The sequence below is a fragment of the Balaenoptera acutorostrata genome, chromosome 9 (assembly GCF_949987535.1).
Source record: "Balaenoptera acutorostrata chromosome 9, mBalAcu1.1, whole genome shotgun sequence".
Lineage (NCBI taxonomy): Eukaryota > Metazoa > Chordata > Mammalia > Artiodactyla > Balaenopteridae > Balaenoptera > Balaenoptera acutorostrata.
Genome location: NC_080072.1, coordinates 11,126,408 through 11,149,380, shown reverse-complemented (window position 1 = coordinate 11,149,380; position 22,973 = coordinate 11,126,408). Strand labels below are relative to the sequence as shown.

Sequence of the window (22,973 nt, the reverse complement as noted above, 5' to 3'; positions counted from 1 at the left end):
AATCAATGTTGAATGAAGGGAAAGTATTTTAAAATCCACATCAAAAAATTGTTCCTCCTTAAAAAAAGAAAATCCTGATACACTATGCCACTTCCAACCAAATTTGACCTCTACCTTTATTTTCTGATGATCACAATAAGGTGCCTTTGGGGATCCACACAATCAGGGATCAAATCCTGGCCACACCCCTGAGCAATCATGTGACCTTGGGAACGTTACTTAGCTTCTGTAAAATCTGTAAAATGAAGGTTTCTGAGGATTTTGTTCCCGAGGGTTAAATGAGTACCTCACTTGGAACGGGGGCGGGCGCATAGTGTTTGCCAAATGTTAACTATCGTTATCATCTTCATCAAATCAAGACCGTGGTACTTCACTTTGTGACTCTCAAGTTTGTATGAGAAAATCGTGCTTTATGCGTTGTTGTTGGCTAAAGTAGGGAAACCTGGAAACTCCTGCCGTGGAAGAGAGAAACAGGCGAGAAAAGCGAGTTGCTGAATCCCAGCGCCTCAGAGGTGGGAGGGAGGAGTTCGGTACCTAATTTACTGATGAGGAAGTGGAGGGGTGATGTGTCCTCGAGTCTCATTCAAGACACAGCCACAGCTCTTTATTGAGAGTAGGACCAGGGCCCCGGGGGTTGCTATGGTTAAACTGTAGGCGGAAACTAACACTCTTTGGAAGGCAAGACAGGAGGAGCATTCAGTTATAAAACACGGTCAAAAATTGGGGTGAAACTAAGTTCGTTGAGCAATACATCAAATGAGTCAACTGTCGACCCGGTGAAACCGAGTTGCTAACTGAACTGGCATTTTACGAACAGGGGCTTTCTACAGAGCCCACTGACTCAGGACGGCTTGGATTAACAAACGCGGCGCTTCCCACAGGACCGGGAAGCTCGGAGCGCGAGAGATGAATGGAAACCAGAGTCCGGGGCGGGGCGCGCCGCTCGGGGGGCGGGGCAGCCGCGGGCGGGGGCGGGGCATTGTGAGTCACATGCCTGCGCTCTGAGGGAACTCTGGTCGTGATTGGTCCGTCGTAACCAGGTGACCGAAGGACACATTCCGGTAGGCAAGGGCCGGCCGGGCTAGCTACTTTCAGTCGGGAGGCGGCGGCGGAAGGAGGAGGAGGAGCTCCGGCTGTGCTCTCTCCCTGCAGTGTCTGCGCGTCTCAGCGCTTGTCTGGTTCCCACCCCTTTTAAATAAGCCGGTCTGGTCCCCGCCCTCACAGACTAGTTGGTTCCGGGGAGTCGGCGGCGGCGGCGGCGGGGGTGCGGCCGGCGCCGGGCCCCTTCCCGGGGCCCGGCGGCTGGGCGGACAGGAGAGCGGCGGGCGAAGTCGCGTCTGCATGTGCGGCACAGCCCCGGCATAGCCCGGGGCTGCCAGTGCCCGCCGCGCCATTGTTGGGGGAGGAGGCGGCTTCTGAGCTCGGCGGAGTCGGGGGACGAGCGGAGGCGGCGGCGGCGAGGAGTGAAGGCGCCCCATGGGGAACTCGCTGTCTTGTTGCCTGTGCCCCAATGCCAGCCCCAAGGTGGGCCGGCGCAGGGGGTCAGCGGAGCCGGACTGTGAGGCTGAGGTCTACAAGGCGGCGGCTGGGAACGCGGTGGCAGTAGCTCCGGCGGCGGCTACCGTGGAACCCGCCGAGTTGGATTTCGCAGGTGGTGAAGGCCACCACCTGCAGCACATCAGCGACCGGGAGATGCCCGAAGGTAAGAAGCGGCTGGCGCGCCTCGCCCCTCGCGGGGTAGGCGCCATCTGCTCTCGGGCTTACCTCTGGCCTCCGCCGCCCCCAGGGTCCCCCGGGAGGGAGACGCCGCCTAGGGCTCCTTCTTGCCCAGAGTTGGCTCTCCCAGGGCTGGGCACCGGGGACGAAGGCTGGCTCTGCTTGGCGTCCCCACCCCTTATTCTTTCCCAGTCGCGTCCGGCCCAGTCTCCTTCCCTCTTCCCTACCCGAATGCCCAATTCTTTCCCCCGTTCCCATTTCCCAGCCCAGCCTGAGACCCTCCAATCCGCGGCCCTTCCTGTTCATGGTTCTATTTAACATCTCGTGGGACTTAGCAGAGACTTTCTGGTGTATTCTCTCTTTTCTTAATGAAAACTTAAATACTCTAACTTTGGCGTATCCATCCCGTCTCCCTATCCAGATGGTACCTAAGCGAAGGAACTAGGTAAGGGCCTGATGATAGACTTCTTTTCGTTAAGGTAGTTGATACTCGAGACAATTAAGACAAACATTAGAGGATTTGTCATTTAAATTCAAAATAGAGATGGACAGAGTCAGTGTGGTGTTCTTAACTAAAATTCTTTGGATTTTAATGTTTTCAGTCACCCTGATAGAAGCTACTTTATCCCTTCTAACTATAATTTGAACACGATAGGAAAGAAAATGGTGGGAGAGGGGCTTAAAATAACTGTGAACGGTGTGAAACGTTACTGCCACGGCTGCAGAGAATAGTTGTTGGGTTTTTTTTCTTTACCAAAGGAGACCCCATGGAGTTCTGATTACTTTTAAATTCCCACTTTGACCCAAGTATGTCTTCAGCTGCACAGCCTTAACCGACTTCTTTTGCACGTTGCCTGTTGTAAGGGAGTCCTGAGACTGCTGGACAGAAGTTTCAAAGGAGAAAAAACAAATTCGGATTGTCATTTGTGATATAAAGGTTTGGGAGTTCACATACCACATCCATCCTGCAGAAAAATGTCTCCATGGCTCCCTCCTCCGCCCCCCCCCCCCCAGTAGAATACTATTTAACTTTAAGAATGTTCAGGTAAAAGTTCTGAAGGCTAAGTGGCTGGGGGTGGGTGTTGTCGGGGAGGAGAGGAGAGAGAGAAGAGAGGAAATGTTTGATTTTTGCCTCTAGAATTTTGGAAAGGGATGGCTCTAGGTTAAAAAAAAAAATTTCTGGGTAGCATAGTGGCACTTTAATAAAGACTGTTCTTTGAAGTATAAAACATTGTATCATAAAGATGTTAAAGCCCCACTGGCCCATTTGTTTCATTGAAATGCCAGAGATTATTTCATTATTTCATAGACGAAATGTCTTACAGCTCTTCTATTTAAATTTTAGTTGGGTTTATTTAATTTCTTTAAAAGTTAGAATAATTAAGCCTGTGGATTCACCCTTATGACGGACGTGGCTTTGTAAGTGGAGAGTACTCCCTTTTCAGAATAGTTAGATATTGTGAAAGAATGAACAAATTATGTGAATTAATTGTAGCTTTAAACACAAAGCATGTAAGTACTTGTGAAAACTGCTCTGCTTGTTGCTATAAGGTAAACCTCTAAATGATTTTTAAAACCAGTTAGTAGTTGGCTAATGTAGGATGAGAGACGAAAATTGGACCTTTATAGAATTCTTTTAAGATTTACAATGCATTTTCTTGTGTATTTCACTTGGCCCTTCCATCTACAAATAAGGCCCGTATATATTCTCCCTCTGTTGCCGATGAAGAAGCCAAGACTTAGAGAAGAGATCTGAAATGACTGTGTAACACAGCTACTGAACAAAAGAGACAGACTTGGGAGGTGGTAGATATGCCAAATTCAGTTCTTGGGATGCTTAAGAAACTGTTTAGAGTGCACCTTATATTTTATAATTTATCCATAAGTTAGGCCTATCTCAGCATACTCCAGTTTTGATGATTGCCATTCCAGTTGATTGTACACAACTCAGAAGCAACATTTACCTCTCCATTCTCTGTCTGTACATATATTGCACTGGATATGAATAAAAGTAGAAGTCATGAAATAGCCTAAATTTATCAGTCAGGTAAACACGTGGATATAATTTAAAGAGTTTGTTCTGGTGAAATCCAATTGAAGCCGAGAATGCCCTGGACAGAGGGACATTAGGGGAAGCTGGTAAGCGGGCAGGTAAGGTACTAAGCATTTAGCATACGACTACGTATGATAAGGAAGGAGTGCTAAATCAGGAACTGGAAAAATAGAGTTCATGAGTACAGAATTTACCTTTTTATGTTTAACATGATTGTGAAAATTTCATTTCAATTTGTCTTTTTGGGGGGGCATTCAATAAAGTGATAAGAGAAACCTCAATTTCAGCATTTGCCTATTAATTAAGTTTCCATAGAAACAAGGTCAGAACACCAAATATAAAGCACAGGCACATTGGAAGTTTGCTCTTAATGTCTTTATTTCAGACAATTTTGTATCAGTTTCCCTGGAAACTGAGAAATACCTACTCAGATATAAAACATTTTGGCTTTTCTACAGTGAAGAATTATTTGGTTACCTAGAGAAAATCGTACATAAATGATGCTCTGTCTTGTTCTTCAGAAACATTGGAGAAGAACATGATGTCTTCAAGCCATCTCAAAAAAGTAACTCCTAAGAACGTAGTATAGATTTCAGATAGACTCAAAAGAATTTTTTACTACTTTGTCTTTAACAGTATATCTAATATAACTGATGGTAGTGTCATAATAGAAAATAAGATGCTACAGTCCTATTATCTGATTTTATTTTTATTCATCAACTTTTCATACAGCCTTTATGTTCTGACCTTAGGAGCTTTGCTAATTTTCTGGTGAAAGGTGCTCTCTCAAGTGACCCCTACCTCCCATCCCCCTGAAGAGTGGGTAGGGAAGGAATTGGCAATATGATGTGGAAAAACCTCTGAGCAACAGATCTTTCCTTTTTTTGGTGACAGTATTAATAAACATTTGATGTAAAAGATTTAGAAAACACAGAAAAGTCCTTCACTCACACTCAGAACATCCAGAATTTTTATTAATATTTTGGTGTTGATTCTTCCTGAACCTTTTGTATGCATATAAACATAACATGGTGTTTATTTTACAAAGATGGGATTGTTCTTTATGTGCCACTTTGTAACTTTTTGTTATAAAGAAAAGTAAGGACATGAAGCTCCTGGAACTGTGCTGACACCTAGAGAGTGCTCCAGGGTGATGTATTTCCATGCCACTGCGCATAGCTCTACAGCCTGCCTTTTACCAACTGTTTACTGTGCCATCGAATGGTTGGAGCATAATTCATTTACCCAGCCTTTATGGTTGAGCATCTTTTATAATCCCATTATAATGCTTTATTCAGGGGACACAGATAAAAACGGATGCATTGTATTGATACTTCCCTATAGCATTCTGATTGTACACTTTGTCTTACGACTTCATTAAATTCATAGGGTGAGTCATTTTGTAGTAAAGGTATTTTAACATTAGATGTTCTTTTCCCAAATTAAAGTTACCATTGATTTTTCACTGAACATTAGATTTCCTCTTTTAGGTTTTCGTGGTTCTTGGTAACCTGTCTTGTGTCTTTGATTCTGAGTAACTAAACTACTACTCTAAGAGATCTGAAATTAACTCTGGTCTTAGGTGACAGACACATCAAAAGACAGCATTAGAAGAAATCTTAGATGATGTGGGAAAATTGGGAGAAACTTAACTGGTTTTGGGTACACTGAAACATGATTATTAGGCACCATTCCAGAGGCAGGACAAACAGTGGTTAGACAAGACAAAACCCGTATCCTAACTCAGGTCCTTACTTTCTAGAGGTGCCTGGGGGCTGACGACACAAGAATAACATCAGGTAGTGAGAACACTAAGAAAGAAAATGAAGGTAATGGGCTGGGGAGGAGGACAGTTTTACAAGGGGTGGTTAAAGACAGCTTCTCTCCTTAAGCAACCCATGAGCAGTCCTAAGAGAGCCATGTGAGGCTGTGGGAGAAGAGGCTTCTGCGCAGTTCCTAAGAAGGGAATATGCTTGATGCGTGCCAAGGACAGAAAGATGGGTGGCTGCAGCTGAGTGAATGAATGCCAGGAGGAATATGGGGGATTAAGACCTTGTATGCCTAGTGGGCCTTGACAAAAAAATATGAATTTTAGTCTAATTGTCATGGGAAACCATTGAAGGATTATATGCAGGGGAATGATGTTAATTCTTAGAAAAAGGGAAGGGGGGTAGAGAGGGTGGAGGGAGATCAGACCAGCTACTGTGTGAGAATAGACTGTAAGGGTGGAAGGAAGCAGAGAGGGAGACCAGTTAGGAGGCTGGTGCGGTAGCTCAGGTGAGAGCCAGCAGTGGCTTGAACAAAAAAGCGATATTAATAAGGGTCTAAAATAGGCTGTAGTATATAGATTGCTCTTGCATTTCATTTGATTCTCACCATGTTCTGAGTTAGGTAGTGTAGGAATTCTTCTCTTAGGTATAAATTGAGTTGTCCAAGGTTTTAAAAATGAGTATTGATAGAGAGTAGGACTGTAAATTCCAAATGCATGGCATATAGGAACAGAATTTATTGTTGACATTATGTGAGCTTCTTTGGAATACTACCTTTTTTCTCACCCTTTTTTGTTGTTGTTGGTTTAGTGTATGAAAGTAATAAAACTTAAGAGTTAAAACAGTAACACTGCGTAATGTGAAATGAAATGAAGGTAACTTGCAACCCAGAAAGGTTCTTAAAAGTCCAAGAAACTGAGTAAAGTACTCTTTAGAAATATATAAAGCCAGGTGTACTTACCTATGTGTCACCTCTCAGTCATGATCACTGTAACACTGATTGAGGATTAAAATAAGGCAAAACTGAGAACCAGGGTAGAGGCAGGTACAGAAGCAGTTGGAAACCAGAGCTGGGAAGTTGGGAAGCCAGGATTGTCAGAAGCTAGGAAAGCAGGATCAAGGCTTGGGTGAGCAGTAGCCTGGCAGGTGCAGGAGCCTGCTGTGTACCCGCTGGTGAGGCAGCCCAGCTCAGGGCTGGCTGGCAGGAACTCCCTGACTGCGGTGGCAAGTGTGGACTCCAAGAGATGAAATCATCAGTTTACATGGTAATTGTAAAGATTGTAATGTTTGTATTATGAGCCATAAAACTAATACACTGTACAGTATAGGGGTGCTAGGGCAGTTCAGTAAATGCAGTGCTTACCGTTAAGTAAACTGGTGCTCAGCAGTTGGCCCAGAAACTGCTGACATCTCCTGTTTCTTTGGAAGATATTGAAATCAATATGTTGATATTAATCGCTTTCTGAAATATGCTGCTTCTGTCAGATGCTTTCTTGGTCACTTCCCTCTCCCTCTAATATTTTAACAAGGAAAAATCATTTATCGACAGTTCGATAGCATAGTTTTTAACACTTTTAGCCTTCAGTAACGCATTTCATTTGTTCTAAGTTGCCTATGTTTTCACACTTTTAACAACTGCAATTGAGATGGATCTTAAGAACTGGTAGAATCTTAGGTTGGAGGAAAAACAGTATTCAGTGTCGGTGGTGTTTTACAGGTTTCCTCTGAGGAATGTTTACATTAAGACCGAGTTTAATTTTTTTTTAATCATACTTTTTCTACATCGACCTATCATGCTGTCAAATAAGTTGCAATTTAAATTGATAATACAAAAATGATGGGTCTTAAAATACAGTTTTAATCATAACCCCTAATCATGAGCTCAAGAATATTTCTCCTGGGTAAAACATTCTTAGAGGTTTCTAAAGAAATAACTTTCGGAAGAATCCATGTAATTTCCTGAATGCACAGTAATTTCCTGAAGTCTCTAAATTACTGTGTGTGCATGTGGTGGGGAGAGGGATGAGAGGGATGGTGGGTGGTAAAGCTTTGCTTAATAGTCGGCAGTCTTACCTTTGTGATAGTGAAGAGTGTGGTAGGTTTTATCATAGTCTCCTTAGGCTCTTGGGAAGATAGTTAATGGGAAGTGCAGAAATATTGTGTGTATGTATGAGTTTACTGTCTAATGGCTCACATGTCCATTCTATAAGATAGTGATGTGGTATTTTTCATTAGCAAAAAGTGCAAGTTATATAGAAAATTGTTAGTTATATAGGCTATAAACAAAAGATTAATATTTTCTGAAAACCTCATGCAAACTGACAGCAGTAGGGCCCTGGTGTTTACAGTACATTCAAATGATAGGCCAACTCACCAAAGTGGAAATGACACTGATAACTGTGGGAAAATGGTCAAACTGTGTAATCAAAAGAAATACAAATTAGATCTACAGTGAGGGTCCTCATTCATATCAGTAGGAATTTTTTTTTTTTTTTCAAGTATCCAAAGCAAGGGTAGGAACTCAAAATGTCATGATTGGTAGCATTATACCCTAATGTGCCCCCCACCTTCTTTAGGAAGCAATTTAGCATTGTACATGGAGCCGTGAAAGTGATCTAACCTTTTGGCTTAGTCATTCCACTTCCGAAGATCTTTGCTAAGGAGATAAAACCATTATTTTAAAAAACTATGTACATGAAGATTTTCCTCATAATATTTTAAGAATAGAACTTTGTAAGCACCAATCCCCAGCAATAGGGGATTGGCTAAGTCCAGTATAGGAATAACACTTGATGGGCCAGTGTGTATTCATTAGACAATAAATATGCAACAGTGGGGTGGAGAGCGCTTGTTAGTAACAAGAAGACATAAATTGTACACTAATTAGAGCTTTTTTTAACGTATAAGAAAAGCAACTAAAAGTAACGGTTGTGAATCATTGTGTGTTAATGATTGTGAATGGTTGTGTGTAATTTTTAAACAGAGCATCGTTTTGTCTCATGCAGATTTTTGCTCATGATATTTGTTAAAGGAATGAGCAAGTGACTTTTACCTTTCCCCACCTTTAGTGTGATCATCAGTACTGCTGATTAACCAGGTCTCCTTCAGTTGCAAGTTAAAAGAACATCACAGAGTTAAGCACTACTTGACCCAGGAGTTAAATGATCTCCTCAGTTCTGCTCTCCTCTGTTGATGTCTCCTGAAAAGCCTTTCCCCTCATGATAGCAAGGGGAGTGTCCAGCAGCTCAAGACTAGCTAAGGATCCTAGAGTACAGTTCTGCCTTTCTCTTTTCTTGGGAAGTCCCAGGACAGCTGTGATTGATTGGCCGGTCCTGGGTCCTGTGCCTACCTTTGAACCCCCTAGGATAGAGTAGGGAGAGTGCCAGCTTTTTTCTGGTCACTTGGTCTAAGTTTACTTTTTTTTTTTTGCATGTTGTCATTTCTTTTATCCCAGCCTTCTTGATTTTTGTATTTAGATCTGTAGTAGCACATCTTGGTTTGGCGGTGTGTGTGTGTGTGTGTGTGTGTGTGTGTGTGTGTGTGTGTGTGTGTTAAAGCTTGCTTCTCTTTGATTCTGGCACTTAATTTTCCTGGACTTCCATTGAAAATTGTTAAGTTTTACCATGCCATAGACACTGATAAATAATACAGCTACTTTGCAAACATTTCTGCTTATTTTTTAGATTCAAATGTAGTCTATTTACTTTCTTTTTGGTATAGGTAAGTAGTCATGAATTCTTTCGGAAGCTATAGGTTAGAGGCAGCTGTGAAAGTCTCTGCCTGCCATTTTGTGTACAGCTGAAATAATTTATTTTCCCATTGTCTTAGTTTTTCAAATATGTAGGAGAAAAAAACTTTAAAATAATTCTATGGGTCTTTTACATAAAAATGTTGAATAGAATATTTTCTCCAAAAGCAGCTTGATAAACTTCAAATTCAGTGAAGGAATTTTCATGAAGAACAAAGCAGTTGGTTTAGCTCTGTAAATTACTAGTGCTGGCAATGACATTAAAATGGATGGCTCAGATTCCTGTTAAAACGGGAAGTCCAAAATTACTGTTCGTGCAAAATTCTTTCTGGGTGGGAGAAGGGGATTCTAGGTAGATACATTTGTGGAATGCTGGGTTAGACAGAATTCACTACTAGACTAATTAGTTTTTAATATATCAATGTGTGTATTCTTTGGATTCTCTAAGAGGCAGGGATATATTTGTATTTCACTTTGACCATCAAAGCTATCTTTCAAAAACAGATCAGTTATTATGTGGTTTGGGAAATAATTGCCTTAACCATTACTCTTTATCTGAATCTTGGTCCAGTTTCTTAAAAGATTGGTTAAATGGTTTGAGATGGACTTTGCTGAGGACGTGTCATAGGGCTTTTATGTTTGTTTGTTTGTTTTAAACAACAACCTTACTATCCTGTGTGGTAGCTTGTGCTTGTTTTGTATTTCTGCCTAAATAGAAGACGCTATCCCACCTTGGTGCAAGGTGGGCTACAGGCAGACCCACCTTTTCGTGTAGGTATGGCCAAAATTTTTTTCTAGTAGCCCTATGATCTGCTCCAGAAAGTACTCTTATTGAAGCCCCAAATTAATCACGCAGCGTGGAATGAAGAAGTGAGTTTAGCTTTGGAAATAGAGGGCAAAGTTAAAAATCACTATCATGGAAGTGTTCCTATAGATTAGAACATTGAACTTTTATGTAGTCCTCTTAAATCTGCCATGATGAATAGCCCCCAGATAAACCACAGCCAATTAGATGAGTTCATTTGTTGAATGGAGTTAGAATTAGCCATTTGATTGTCTGAAGAACATTTGCCAAAAGCAACTCACTTCGTTTTGGCATATTTGATATATTGAGCTGGTATCTGACAGTAGTTGGCCACAGCATAACTTGCTTCTTGAGACTGTTCCTGGAATGTGCTAGTAATATCAGCTTTAAAAGAGGGTGACTGAATTTTTAATTGATAAATAGGAGGGGAGTCACATATATGATTCATCTAAAAATGGCATAGATTATTTAGGTGCAAGTTAAAGAAGTCTAAGACATAGCCATGGTTTTATTCCACATGTATGGAGAGATTCTACAATTTTGCTGTTTCCCAATAGGATTTTTATATTGTGCCTTTACTAAAATTGCCTTTTTGTCATTACTAAAAGCTCTTCTCAAGACTATTAAAAGTGGTTTCAATCAATGTGTAGCTATCTTTAAAATCATGTATTTTTCTACTCAACTAAATCACCACACCTTTTTCTCTTCTTCCTATACAGACTTAGCTTTGGAACCAAACCCTTCTGACCACCCAAGGCCAAGCACAGTTTTTCGGAGCAAATCTCAAACAGAGGGTAAGGCAATGCTTTTTTTTCCCTGAGAAAAAGAGTGAAAACTGTTTTTGTTTTGTGTATTATAGGAGGTATTTAGAAAAACTCTTACAGTGGTTTAAATGTTTCACTTTTTTTATGTATTCACTTGTCTTATTTTAATATGTTGATGATACAGTTTCCTTTAGTTGTCAGTGTTTTAGGGAGGAGAACACTTAGACTACCTGTTTATACATTTTGCCACCTCTTTATCAACATAGTCAACTGGCCACATGATTTAGATGTGGTCTATTTCTCCATGCTACTTTGTCCTTTTCCCCTTGCTCCGAAGAGCACATATGTTAAAGACAAATGATAGGGTTTAGGTCACAGTTAGGTTTTCATTTGATCAAATCAGAAAAATCAGTTGTTATATATGGGAATTGAGCCTTGTGATTTTGGCCCTGTTTTACACAGTGTTCAACCAGACGAGCCTATCTCACATCCAGATTTATGCTACTCAGAACTTTTAAGCTATTCAAAACGTTCTCATCCTAATGTAGTGCTGTGCCAGGGTAATAAGAGCAACATGCCATATGGGGTTTTCCAGAAGATTATCCTCAGCATGTGAAACTCATATAAATTTCCTGTGTCCTCCTTGTTTTAAGATGAGAATCAGAACCGTAGAATTTTTTGCACTCCTGCTTGCCTGCTTGTCTTCCTTAATGTTATGTTAAATCCTAGTTTATTTGCTAAAAAGCCATACGTGACCAAGTTTTTCAGTTGATTACGAGAGCAGGAATACAAGAAGTGAACATTCCATCATATTTAAAGTGAAGCAGCACAATAAAAAACGGAGGTTTGGTTTTTTGTTGTTGTTGTTTTGCTTTTTGTTTTTTTCCGTTAGATCACTGGTTTTTATAAAAGGATATAACTCAGGAACAGCCAGATGGAAGAGATGCATAGGGCCAGGCATGGGGACAGGGCACAGAGCTTTGATGCCCTCTGCAAGGGTACTACGTGTTCACCAACCTGGAAGCTCCTGGGGTTTCTAACTTGCATTTTTCTAGTGTGTGTACTTGAGCCACTCATTTCTGGTTAGGATTGCTCTATTTCTCAGTTTCTTCCAGAGCCATGAGCTGCTCACACGTAGAGGGGCTCTGGAGACAGTAAAAGAAAAGCTGTCCCATGCCTGTCTCTCTCTTCAGCCTTAAGGAATCCGTGCCTGTGATGCCTGTCTGGAGTTAAAGGAGGCAATGTGAGCAAGAGTGTGGCCTAAGACCCTCTTCAGGCTTTTATTCTTCTGGCCTTTGTTGGAGCAAAACAGTTTTGTGTGCTGTAGATATGTTCATTTAGGTCAGCACACTCATTTTAAAATTTACGTTTAACATAGGTTACTTTCCAGTTGTGTATTTTTTCAGTAAGGTATTTGAGTAGGTTACCATTAAGTGGTTCAGGATGCTTCCAGAGCTACTGGTGCGTTCGGAGATGAGTGCCTGGCCAGAAACTGGTTCTTAGAGTTGTCATCTGTAGGTTGTGGTAATTAAAGTAAGCTGTGTGTAAATGAAGAATTAGAAAATACTCCTGGCTAGTAGTTCAGCTATGCAGCAGGTAAATTTTTTTATTAGCTAAGTTTCTCACCTGGCCTAATTTGCTTTGTCCTTTTCTTTTGTAAATGGGGAGTCTTTCATTTGTACCTAATACAGAATATCTATTAGGTCAAAAAAGTGAAACTAAGTTTTTAGATTTTATTTATAGGACTCATCTTGCTGGGTGATTTAAATTATATATTTTGTTGGAAATTATTTTAAAAAATAGAATGGAATTTTATCTCGTGTTATTGGTAATCCATCAAATAATTAGTGACTACTTTTATTTTTCTATGGCATTTGTATCAGAATTCATCAGTTAATTTTTTTTATTCTTAGTGCGGGAAAAGAGGACGAGCAGCCCTTTAAACCATGTAAGTAAACAGTTGAAAAGTTAAGAAATTAATAGTTTGAATTAAAAATATGTCTGCCATGATTCCTAAAAATATGATGGATCCAATACTGTTAGCATGGACCTCTTTTTGGTAGATTTTCTAAATCTCTCTTTTCCTAATTATCAAATGTATTCAGGAAAGTCTTTGACTTAGTAGTGCCCATTTTTTAAGGGTTCTGACATTTAAGTTAAATTTCACTAATATGGTTGTAGTATAAAGATCTGCCTTAAATTCTTTTGCCTTATTTTTTTGATCTTATTTTTTAACCAAAGGAATAAAAGTATAACAGGTAAGTTAATTTTTAGCACTGTCCATTGACTTCTTGTCATAGCAGGTGAAAGCTTAGCTTCTTCGGTCCACCGTGACGTTATTTCCCTCCCTGTGTTCCCTCAACGTGTATCAGTTTTTATGAAATCAGAATCAATGTTTACATTACTACGACTCTGCAAATATTGTGCACTGCTGAGCCATATAGTTCTCTGACTGTGCCTCCTCCTTGTACGCCCTTCATTCTTCTTCTTCAATATTAATGAAATTGGAGCCCTTCTGCACTTCTCTAGGATAACCCAACCCCCCTTTTCCTAGCCAACGTGATCTCACACAGCCACATGCAGTAAGTAGCTCCCTGCCCGGTCTCCCTGCTTTCACATTCTTCATTTTTTCTGTGGAATTAATTTCCTGACTATATTCACTTGCCTGTTTTCTAACAGCTATTTTTTTCCCCAAATGTTTTAACATTTGTCACATGCCTATCAAAAATATTTTCCGTCTACTAAGCCACATCTGTTCCATTTTTTTTCTTGGAGACACTTTTCCCCAATCTTTTGTCTTCCTACTCCCATATAGACTGGTGTTCCCCTAGGCCTGCTCTATGCCTCTTTTCCTGGGATATCTGTGTGAAGTCATCTGGGATCTCACATAACTCTGCTCTCTTATGTTGGATCCCCTATGTCCTAGATTCTGTTTCCCTCTTGTCTTGTTATACTTCCTTGTTTTACTGGAGCACATTTTCGTGGGAAAAGGGCACATGGGCAGAAAGTTTATAGAGATCTAGCCTCTCTGAAACTCCTTCTATTTGATAAAGTATAGAATTCTCAGTTGAAACTAATTTTTGCAGTTCTAAAGACACTTCCCTCTCATCTTCTCATTTACACTGTTGCTCTTAAACCTGTTGACATTGTATGGTACATTGTACATTACCGATTGTAGTCATTTCCCCCCATCCCTTCCTTCTCGGGAACCTTTTAGTACCTTCCCTCTCCCTGGGATTTTGAAATTTCATAATTTGGTTTGGTATAGACCTTTTTTGTGTGTTTCTTTGACATTCTGTTTTTTTCTTCCAGGTTCCTATTATTCGGATGTTGGAAGTCTTAGACTTACCAGATCGCTAACTTTTTTCCCCTCCTGCTTTGCATTTTGTCTTTTTGTCCTGCTTCCTGGAGATTTCCTTGACTGTGCTCTAATCCTTCTATTGAATATATTGTTTTGTCTACCTTATTTTCAATTTATAGAGTTCTCTTATATCCTGTCATTCTTTTTTTCACTGGTGCAATTTCAAGTTTTCATTTGCTCCTGAGTTTTTATCACTCCCATCAATTCCTTCTTCCTGTTTTGTTTTGTGTTTTTTTAAAGCATCCTTATATTTTATTTTATTTATTTATTTTTTGGCTGCATTGGGTCTTGGTTTCTGCACGTGGGCTTTCTCTGGTTGCGGTGAGCTGGGCCTACTCTTTGTTGGGTGCGTGGGCTTCTCATTGCAGTGGCTTCTCTTGTTGCGGAGCACAGGCTCTAGGGCGTGTGGGCTTCAGTAGTTGTGGCTCATGGGCTCTAGAGCGCAGGCTCAGTAGTTGTGGCGCATGGGCTCAGTTGCTCTGTGGTATGTGGGATCTTTCTGGGCCAGGGCTCGAACCCGTGTCCCCTGCATTGGCAGGCGGATTCTTAACCACTGCGCCACCAGGGAAGTCCCATTCCTTCTTCCTGTTTTGATCTCTTACTTGTTGGGGGCTTCCCTCAAACGTGTGATGGTCCTTGGCTGTCTGTTAAGATCTAATTGGAAGCATCACTTGGACAACTCGTTAACTGATGGGCCTCACTGCAAGGATTTGGGGACCACGCCTCTGAACCCTGAGCCTGCCTTGGGTTCTGTAAGACGAACTGGTTTTCTTGTTCCTGTCCTAGTCACTCTCCGTAGGTACCAAGGTTGTGCTTCCTCCTTTCTGCCATGTCAGTTACCACTCCTTTATCTAGTCTTTTCACCTTTCAAACATTAAAAATCATCTGCTGTTTATCCTGTCTTATGTATAGCTTTTTTAAAAAATGCCTTTAATTCTACTGAGATGATATCTGAAAGAAGGGGAAGAGGAAATAGATTTGTGGTCAGTCTACTCAAACTTAGATTTATTCTTTGAATATAGGTTCTGAGTTTGAGGTTTAATTCAATATAATTAACGATATTAATTCAGACAATATTTTTGATTATACCTATAATTAGAATATTATACTTTTCTACTAAGGCCTGGAGTATGAATTCTATTCAAACCACTCACCCTACCATATTGTCCATTAATGTGCAACATAGATGGAGTATTACAGACTTCAGTTAAAGTCATTGATTCTTAATAAACGTATCCAAAACTTGTGAAAAGGGGGAAGAAAAAAGTGAACTTCAGCTTTATTCTCTTTTTTTTTTTTTTTTTCATTTATATACTTTTATTTGGGAATGTTTAAATCAATACAGAGAAAACTAAATTTCAGAGACACTGAATATCATTAGTTTGGATATCATTACTTTATTATAAAAGAAACACGGAAATTATTTACAGGATGAAAGATTTCAGAACTTCAGTGGCAGCTTCACGTGATGCCATTGGGGGAACGGGCAGCTTCACGTGATGCCATTTCAATAGTGACTTATTTTAGTCGACATATTTTCCAAGAATGTCACCATCTCTAAATAGGAAATAATCCTTGTCATCTAGAACTACTTTGGTGCCTCCGTATTCTGGGAGAAGAACTTTATCTCCAACTTTCACACTAACTGGTTGAATCTCTCCAGCCTTTCCTTTAGAGCCTGATCCAACAGCTACTACCATTGCTTGCAATACTTTTCCTTGCGATTTTTCTGGAAGCATAATGCCTCCTTTGGTTACAACTTCGGGTGCACTTCTTTCAACTAATACTCGGTCAAAGAGGGGAAGAAACTTTCTAAATGCCTGTCCTGCCATGACTCGGGTTGCCGCGCTTCGTACTCTCGCTCTCTCCAGCTTTATTCTTTTAATGGGTTAAAATCAGAGGCAGTAGGCACAGTGGGAAGAGTCATTGGGTGGGGGCAGGATTTCAACAGGTACTTGACCTTTAATGATAAGCTTTGAGGGTTGTTACTTACTAGCCTCCTAGGTATGATTATTTTCTAGTCTTCACCATTAAACCTGAAGTCTACTAAGCAACCTTTCCCCTTATAAAGATTGTAAAAGTCCATGTATTTTGTCCTTAGTGCTGAATGAAGATAAATACTCTTCTTCAGTGACCAATTGAAATAATACCTATGAACATTAAACTGTCAGTAGTGTTTTTTGCTACTTTTTTTTTTTTGTATTTGCATTTTATACCCTTATGTGTGTCAGTGCAGTTTATTGAGGTTGTGAGCCAGCAATGGTAAGGCTTTAATCATAAAGGACAGTTATCTTAAATTTTCAAGCAAGATGAGAGGAAAGTAATCTGCTGGCAGCTAACATAGCTAGGCTTTGCTCAGAGGCTTCAATTCTGCCATCCTTTAGTGAACACTAGATGCTGGAAAGTTTGAATAGTTTCAGGAGTAGGCCTGTGGAAGTGTTTCTCTTGTAGGATCGAGCCAGTAGACTGTAAGTTGCTGATACATTAAATGAGCCCCCATAGGACTATAGACCACATCTAATTAAAAATTTTAAATGTTTTAGCAGTAATATTTCCAAAGACAAATCAATATACATTCATAATAGAAAAAAAAGTTTTTAATAGAGGAAAACAGGATAAATAGCACCCAAAGCTCTACCAACTAGTCTATATTTTGGTACATTTCCTTACTATTTTTATTCCCCTCATATATATAGATTTTTGGTCAGAATTGACTTTTATTACGTGTAGTGTATGTCATATTATACCCTAATAGTAGTGACCTTAAAAGATAACCTGCTTCGTTTAGAATCAAAGTATTTGAATGAGTGAATTTTCATTTTTCATGCTGTATCTGTTTTTTGAGATTCTAAAATTACACATTAACCAAATAGCTTAAGGACCATATCAGAGTTTTAGTTTAAAACATTTCTAGCTTGAAGGAGAACTTAGTCTTCCAAATAGTGATACTTTTCAAATATGTTACATCTAGAACTTTTTGTTAATAAGGAATAAGTGGCTTTGCATAAAGCATCTGAAACAAGCAAAATGGTGTTTTATATATGCCCTTTGGATATTTCTGATGATTGGATACTGGCAATTTTTATTTAAATGCTCTGTATTTTAAAAAGCATCAACTAGATTTTCTCCCTGCCTCACCTTTCATGTATTTGTGGAGGACATTGATGGGAGAGTGTGACAGCATGGTGAAAACTATTTTATATTAATGGGAGGAAGGAAGGCTCATCTGAATTAGTAAACAAACAAAAACCAAAAACAAAACCCAGCTTTAAAATTGTTTGTATTCTGTGGTATTAAAGAATGCTACTCTTCCTTCCAGTGGCTTTCAGTGATTGGGATTTGGTTATTGGCCTTACTTTAAGGAAGAGAGTTGTCCTAACATAGTTTAGGCCATGTTAGTATTTGACTATTGCCGTGTTCATGGGCTCTTCACAAATAAATGGATACTTCTAAAGTGTTTTAAAGATAGTTCATTCTCTAGAGGGTCTCAAAAAGTTCTTTGTCACCTATCCAACACCACTGTAGATAAATTCTCACGAATTTGTATCTTTAGTAAGATTTACCTCCAGTTGTAACTGATCTTAAATAATTTCTCAAACACTTGTTGAATCCTAATTTGTCCCAGATTCTGTGCTCAGTAGCTGGAGGTAGGAGAAGACTCTTTCTAACCTGGAGAAGCTTGTTTACTTAAGAGGGTGGTACTATGCAAGCAGCTGAGACCATGGAACAGTTGGTAAATTAGACGTGTGAGTGTGCAGAAAGTGAGAAGTGTTGTGGTGTGCCTGCTGGCAGAGGGATCCTAGAGGAAGATGGGGTCAAGCTTGCTGGGACAGGAGGAAGAAAAAGGCACTGCAGGCAGAGAGCAGCATGGGTGAGGCAGGAGTGTCAAATAACACGTAGAACCGAATTAGTACAATTTTGAAATGAATGGCAAGTATTCTCTGAGGTTCTCACTTGAGTAATGTCATGGCAGTCTTACTTAAACATGAAGTGAGAAGTTAAATTCTCAGAGTTGTTTTATCCGTTTTTTTTTGGATGCGAGAGAATCTTTAAGCAGTACCTTTTTGTCCTCCAGATAAGGAAGTTGAGGCCCAGAGAGACTTATGGCCCCCAGCTTTTTAGTGATAGAGCAGCCCTGGCATGCCCAGCCTCTGATTCGAAAACGTTTGTTTCGTCACACTGTCTCCTGAACTAATACATTTATTATTGGTGTTCATTTACTGCAGTGAAATGCTCCTACATCGGTATTCCATAAAGCATTACGTTTTATTGTAGTAAATGAATAGAAATAGGAAATCTCAGCTGCATTTCATTGCTTAAGGAAAAAACCCTGAAATCTTATTCTAAACTTTTTACATTATTATAAAGGTAATTTATAATAGGCGCTTGCCAGGTTTGATTATAGGTACTATATCAAGGCAGCATTTTATAACCCATTTCTCAAAGCTCGTCTGTGGAAGTCAGAGTATAGAGGTTTCCCATAGAGCTGCACATGACATCACACTCAGGCAGTTCATGGAGTGTAAGAAAAATCTTAATGCTTTATCGTTTGACATTTTAACCAAGGAAAAAAACACACTTTATAGGTTTAACTTACTGTGACGTTTTCTTCTATTTCCCTTCCCCTTCAGGTATCTCCAGGGCAGCTTACTAAAAAGTATAGCTCATGCTCAACAATATTTCTAGATGACAGCACAGTCAGCCAGCCTAATCTTAGAACCACAGTAAAATGGTGAGTACAAGTAGGTTGCCAAGGGCTGAGTGACAGACCCCCTTATCGCTAAAAGCATCCTAGCCATACATAATTTCATTCATTTGAATTGTCCTTTTCAGTGATCAGGTTAAAAAACTGGTGTCAACTATAGATTGATTTCAAGGACCTAAATATGAATTTTCAGTTTCCATTTTAATCTTAGAGCGCATGCTAGAAGGGAAAGCCAGTTAGCAAATAAGAAATCGCAGAAAAAGTATAAATCTTTATTTGACGCATTTCTGTTGTTAAGCCATTGTTGAACATAATGAGAAAGAGAGGTACTTTTTATTGGCTATTTCTAGAAAAAATTATTTCTTTAGGAGTTGTAGTCCTCAAACAATGTATACTACTTTGGAAGCTACTCTTAGAAGAAGGAACAGCTTGTCCCCTACTGGCACCAAAGCGAATCTGCATTTAAATTTAATTGGATTTTGTCAGATTTATCCCACTGTGCTTTTTTTTTTTTTCCTGCACTATTTCTGTATGAAATTTTCCTTCTCCTTCCTGTCCCCCAAAGAGGGGGAGAATATATCAAACCAGTCTTAATACACACTCAAGCTTAATTTCTTTGTAGATGAAATTTGTTCAACTGAGGTTTTAACTTAATAGACACATTTAATTTTTGTTTATATATATAAATATATCTCCAACACACTGTATCAATCACAGCAGAGAACAAGAAAAGAGGTGAGGTTTCGGAAACATGGCTGTGGTCAGGCTTATACTTAAGGAGACACGAACAGTGTCATGATGATGGAAACTATTCTTTAATTTCTGGGAGCACCTCATAGTCCACAATTGGAGATGCACTTTCAAAACACCCTAATGATGAACCTTTCAAGCTTATTTAAGAGAAAGAAACCAAACGGGATGCAGAGCTTCTTGCCTCCTCCCTCGCGGTTGTCCACGAAACATTAACATCTCCTTAGGATATGAATGTTGATTTTCCAGAACACAGTTTGGGAAATGCTATTTGAAAATATGAATGTCCCTATCCTTAATTTTATTTGTTGTCTTAATTTTATAAGCTAATTATATTTTTAATTGGTTTTTAATGTGCCAACTTTTTTTTTAGCTATTTAAATTATCAGTAACTTCTACTTTAATTAAAGACAGCAAGTTCACAGTCATAATAATGTAACTTTCCTCTCTTGCTTACAATAATAGTTGCAGTCAAATCATGTTTCAGCAAAAACTGAGCCCCATCTCTAAAGTCCTGAGTTTGGGCACTTATCACATCATCACTGAATGTTTTTATTCAGCCAAGACACTGAATCTGTGGGTACAAAAACCACTCTACTTTGGCTAGAGTCGCAGCTTCTTTTGAATTCAAAAGAGTCTGATGTCCAGTATATAATTCAAAAGTACTTTGAAGGTTAACCTTGCTCAGGGACTTCCCTGGTGGTGTAGTGGTTAAGAATCTGCCTGCCAACGCAGGGGACACAGGTTCGAGCCCTGGTCTGGGAAGATCCCACATGCCGCAGAGCAATTAAACCCGTGCGCCACAACTACTGAGCCTGTGCCGTAGAGCCCGCGAGCCACAGCTGCTGAGCCCGTGTGCCACAACTACTGAAGCCCACGCACCTAGAGCCCGTGCTGTGCAACAAGAGAAGCCACCACAGTGAGAAGGCCGCGCACCACGACAAAGAGCAGCCCCCGCTCTTGGCAACTAGAGAAAGCCCGCACGCAGTAACAAAGACCCCATGCAGCCAAAAATAAGTAAAATTAAATAAAATTAAAAAAAAAAAAAAAAGATTAACCTTGCTCAGACAAGTAGGTTTCATCCTTTTTTTTCCCGACCTAGTCTAATTTTTGGAAGTACAGTAAATTTTAATTTGCTCTCATGAAGTTTTAAAAATGATCATTCATCACATTCATTATTGGTGAAATAAAGGTTTACTGAGAAAATTAATAGGGCCAATTGGCTTTTAGGAATGATTTTGAAAATGTTTATCATGGGGTTAGTTTTCAGTGGGGTAGTTGTTCTCAGTGGGGTAGGTGAGCCTTATTAGAATCACGTATGCAACGTTTCAAGATATATGTTTCTGGATGCACAAAGTCCACCCGCCTGCCCCCGCCTCCAAGACACAGTGTCTGTGTGTCTGTGTGTCTGTCTCTCTCTCACCCACGCACACACCTTTTGACAAGATGGGGAATGATGTGAAGCATGATTATATGGACAAAAGCATCCCGAGTGATTCTCCGATCTTAACCCTAACTCATTCATCCCTAAACTTTGCTGCACGCTGCAGTCATCTGGGGATCTTTAAAAACAGTCCTGATGCCCAAGTCATACCCAGTGCTGGTTAAATCAGAACATCTTGAAGCAGAAGCCAGGCAGTTTTTAAAGCTTCTCAGATGATCCCAGTGTGCAGCTGAGCTTGGGAGCCACTATTTGGTTAGAGGGCAGGAGAAAGAGAACTGCTTCTGATAATTAGTGGGACCTTAGGTAAGTCAGTTTTAAACCTTGGTTCCCTTATCTGTAAAATGGGTTGTTTAATTAAATGTCATCTACGGTTCAGTGGTCCTTTCCATCATAAAACTTCTAATGCTGTGATTTTAAAATCAATTTGAAGATGAAACTTTGAAGCACTATAGAAGTATCCATCTTTGATGCTAACGGTGTTACAGGCCTTTATACAAGTGCTAAGATTCTATAGACCTATTATAAAATTCAGATTTGCCTTCCCTCAATTATTTTGAGTTTCATTTTAGACACTGAGAACAAAGGGGAGCATATAACTTAACCAGAGAACCCCTTTGTTGCCTAATATACAACAGCTGTGAATAACTTAGGACTATAGTAACTTAAAAAAGACTACCTAAGGACTTGTATCTATCTGTTCGTTAATACTTTATTTAAAATAATTTGGAAATACCTGTCATTAATAGTATACTGTGTAGTATTATGCTGTATTATTAGCACTGCTTATTTCAGGATAGCTAGACCTAGCATCAGTTTTGTGGCTATAAAATTTTGCTATTAAATTTTCTAATAATTATGTAAAAGTGATTTTAAATCATTTTGGTATAGAGCACTTTTATTATTTACTTTTAGGGAAATAATGGAAAACGGATGGGTAGGTGGATAGCGAACTAAATCAACTGAAATGCAGGGGCTAACAAAAAAACCACACACACACACACGCCCCCCCCCCCCCCCCCACAAACTACTATATGGCTTAAATTTAAGCATGTGTATAGATAGATATAACTTGTACAGGACAGAAGGTTTTGTGGGTAGAAGGACAAATGACAGGGGAAATATGTAATAATTTATATATTATAATAATCAACCAAAACATGCCTTCTAACAGCATATCTAGCATTTTGGGTCTCCTAATTTTGCTAAAAGCTGAAGAACCTAAAACAAGGGGGAAAGCACCCATGTGGTACTGTTCTGAATTCGAGGATTTCGGGGCCACTGGGCCTCTGGAAGGTCTTCCCTCCTTGCTAACCCCTTTTTAAAACTGTCTTCAGGCCTGATATGATAAAAATCAGTTATTACAATGTATTTTTTTTCCTCCACAGTATGACCTTAGCAATATATTACCACATAAAGAACAGGTGAGCTCTTTTAAAACCTATCTTGTTATTCCAGCTAATTAATTTACAAGGTATCAAGTTTAGTGTTAGGTAATAACTATAGATGTTACTGGCATAGCTTTTATTATTCGAGTGCTTTTATTACAATATAGAAGTGAATCATTTATTTTTATCTTAGGACCCTTAATTCTTAGGTTACTGAGCATCCCAAAGAGTATTTGTTTATATGGGTTATAGTGATAATTTACTGTATTAGAAATTGAAATTGAGAATTTAAAAAATTAAATCCATTGTATGTTAAAACAGGGTTTGCCTTAGCACTATTGAAATTTTGAGCTAGATAATGCTTTGTTGTGGGGTGTCGTCCTGTGTGTTATAGGATATATAGCAGCACCCTTGGCCTCTACTCACTAGATGCCAGTAGCACCTTCTTCCCTCCACATTACGACAACCAAAAC

At 39.6% G+C, this 22,973-nt stretch overlaps 2 protein-coding genes across 6 annotated transcripts in view; one reads left to right on the top strand and one right to left on the bottom strand.

Annotated features, from left to right (window-relative positions):
- The first annotated feature begins 1,308 nt into the window (after positions 1-1,308).
- Positions 1,309-22,973, top strand: part of LOC130708915 (cyclin-Y-like protein 1) — a 34,053-nt gene continuing 12,388 nt past the window's right edge. The window contains exons 1-5 of one of the 5 annotated variants that reach the window (XM_057553333.1): positions 1,309-1,702; positions 10,811-10,885; positions 12,769-12,803; positions 18,848-18,948; positions 22,501-22,536. In XM_057553333.1, the coding sequence (XP_057409316.1) occupies positions 1,477-1,702; positions 10,811-10,885; positions 12,769-12,803; positions 18,848-18,948; positions 22,501-22,536 (473 nt within the window). In that variant the 5' untranslated portion in view covers positions 1,309-1,476. Of the gene's footprint in view, positions 1,703-10,085; positions 10,886-12,768; positions 15,012-18,847; positions 18,949-22,500; positions 22,537-22,973 lie in introns of those variants that run through there. The other 4 variants (XM_057553337.1, XM_057553334.1, XM_057553335.1 and 1 more) reach the window with 4 other exon arrangements.
- LOC130708916 (10 kDa heat shock protein, mitochondrial-like) lies at positions 15,506-16,368 on the bottom strand. Its single transcript, XM_057553338.1, has one exon. It carries the CDS (start codon positions 16,046-16,048, stop codon positions 15,740-15,742), a length of 309 nt encoding a protein of 102 aa, XP_057409321.1. The 5' UTR covers positions 16,049-16,368; the 3' UTR covers positions 15,506-15,739.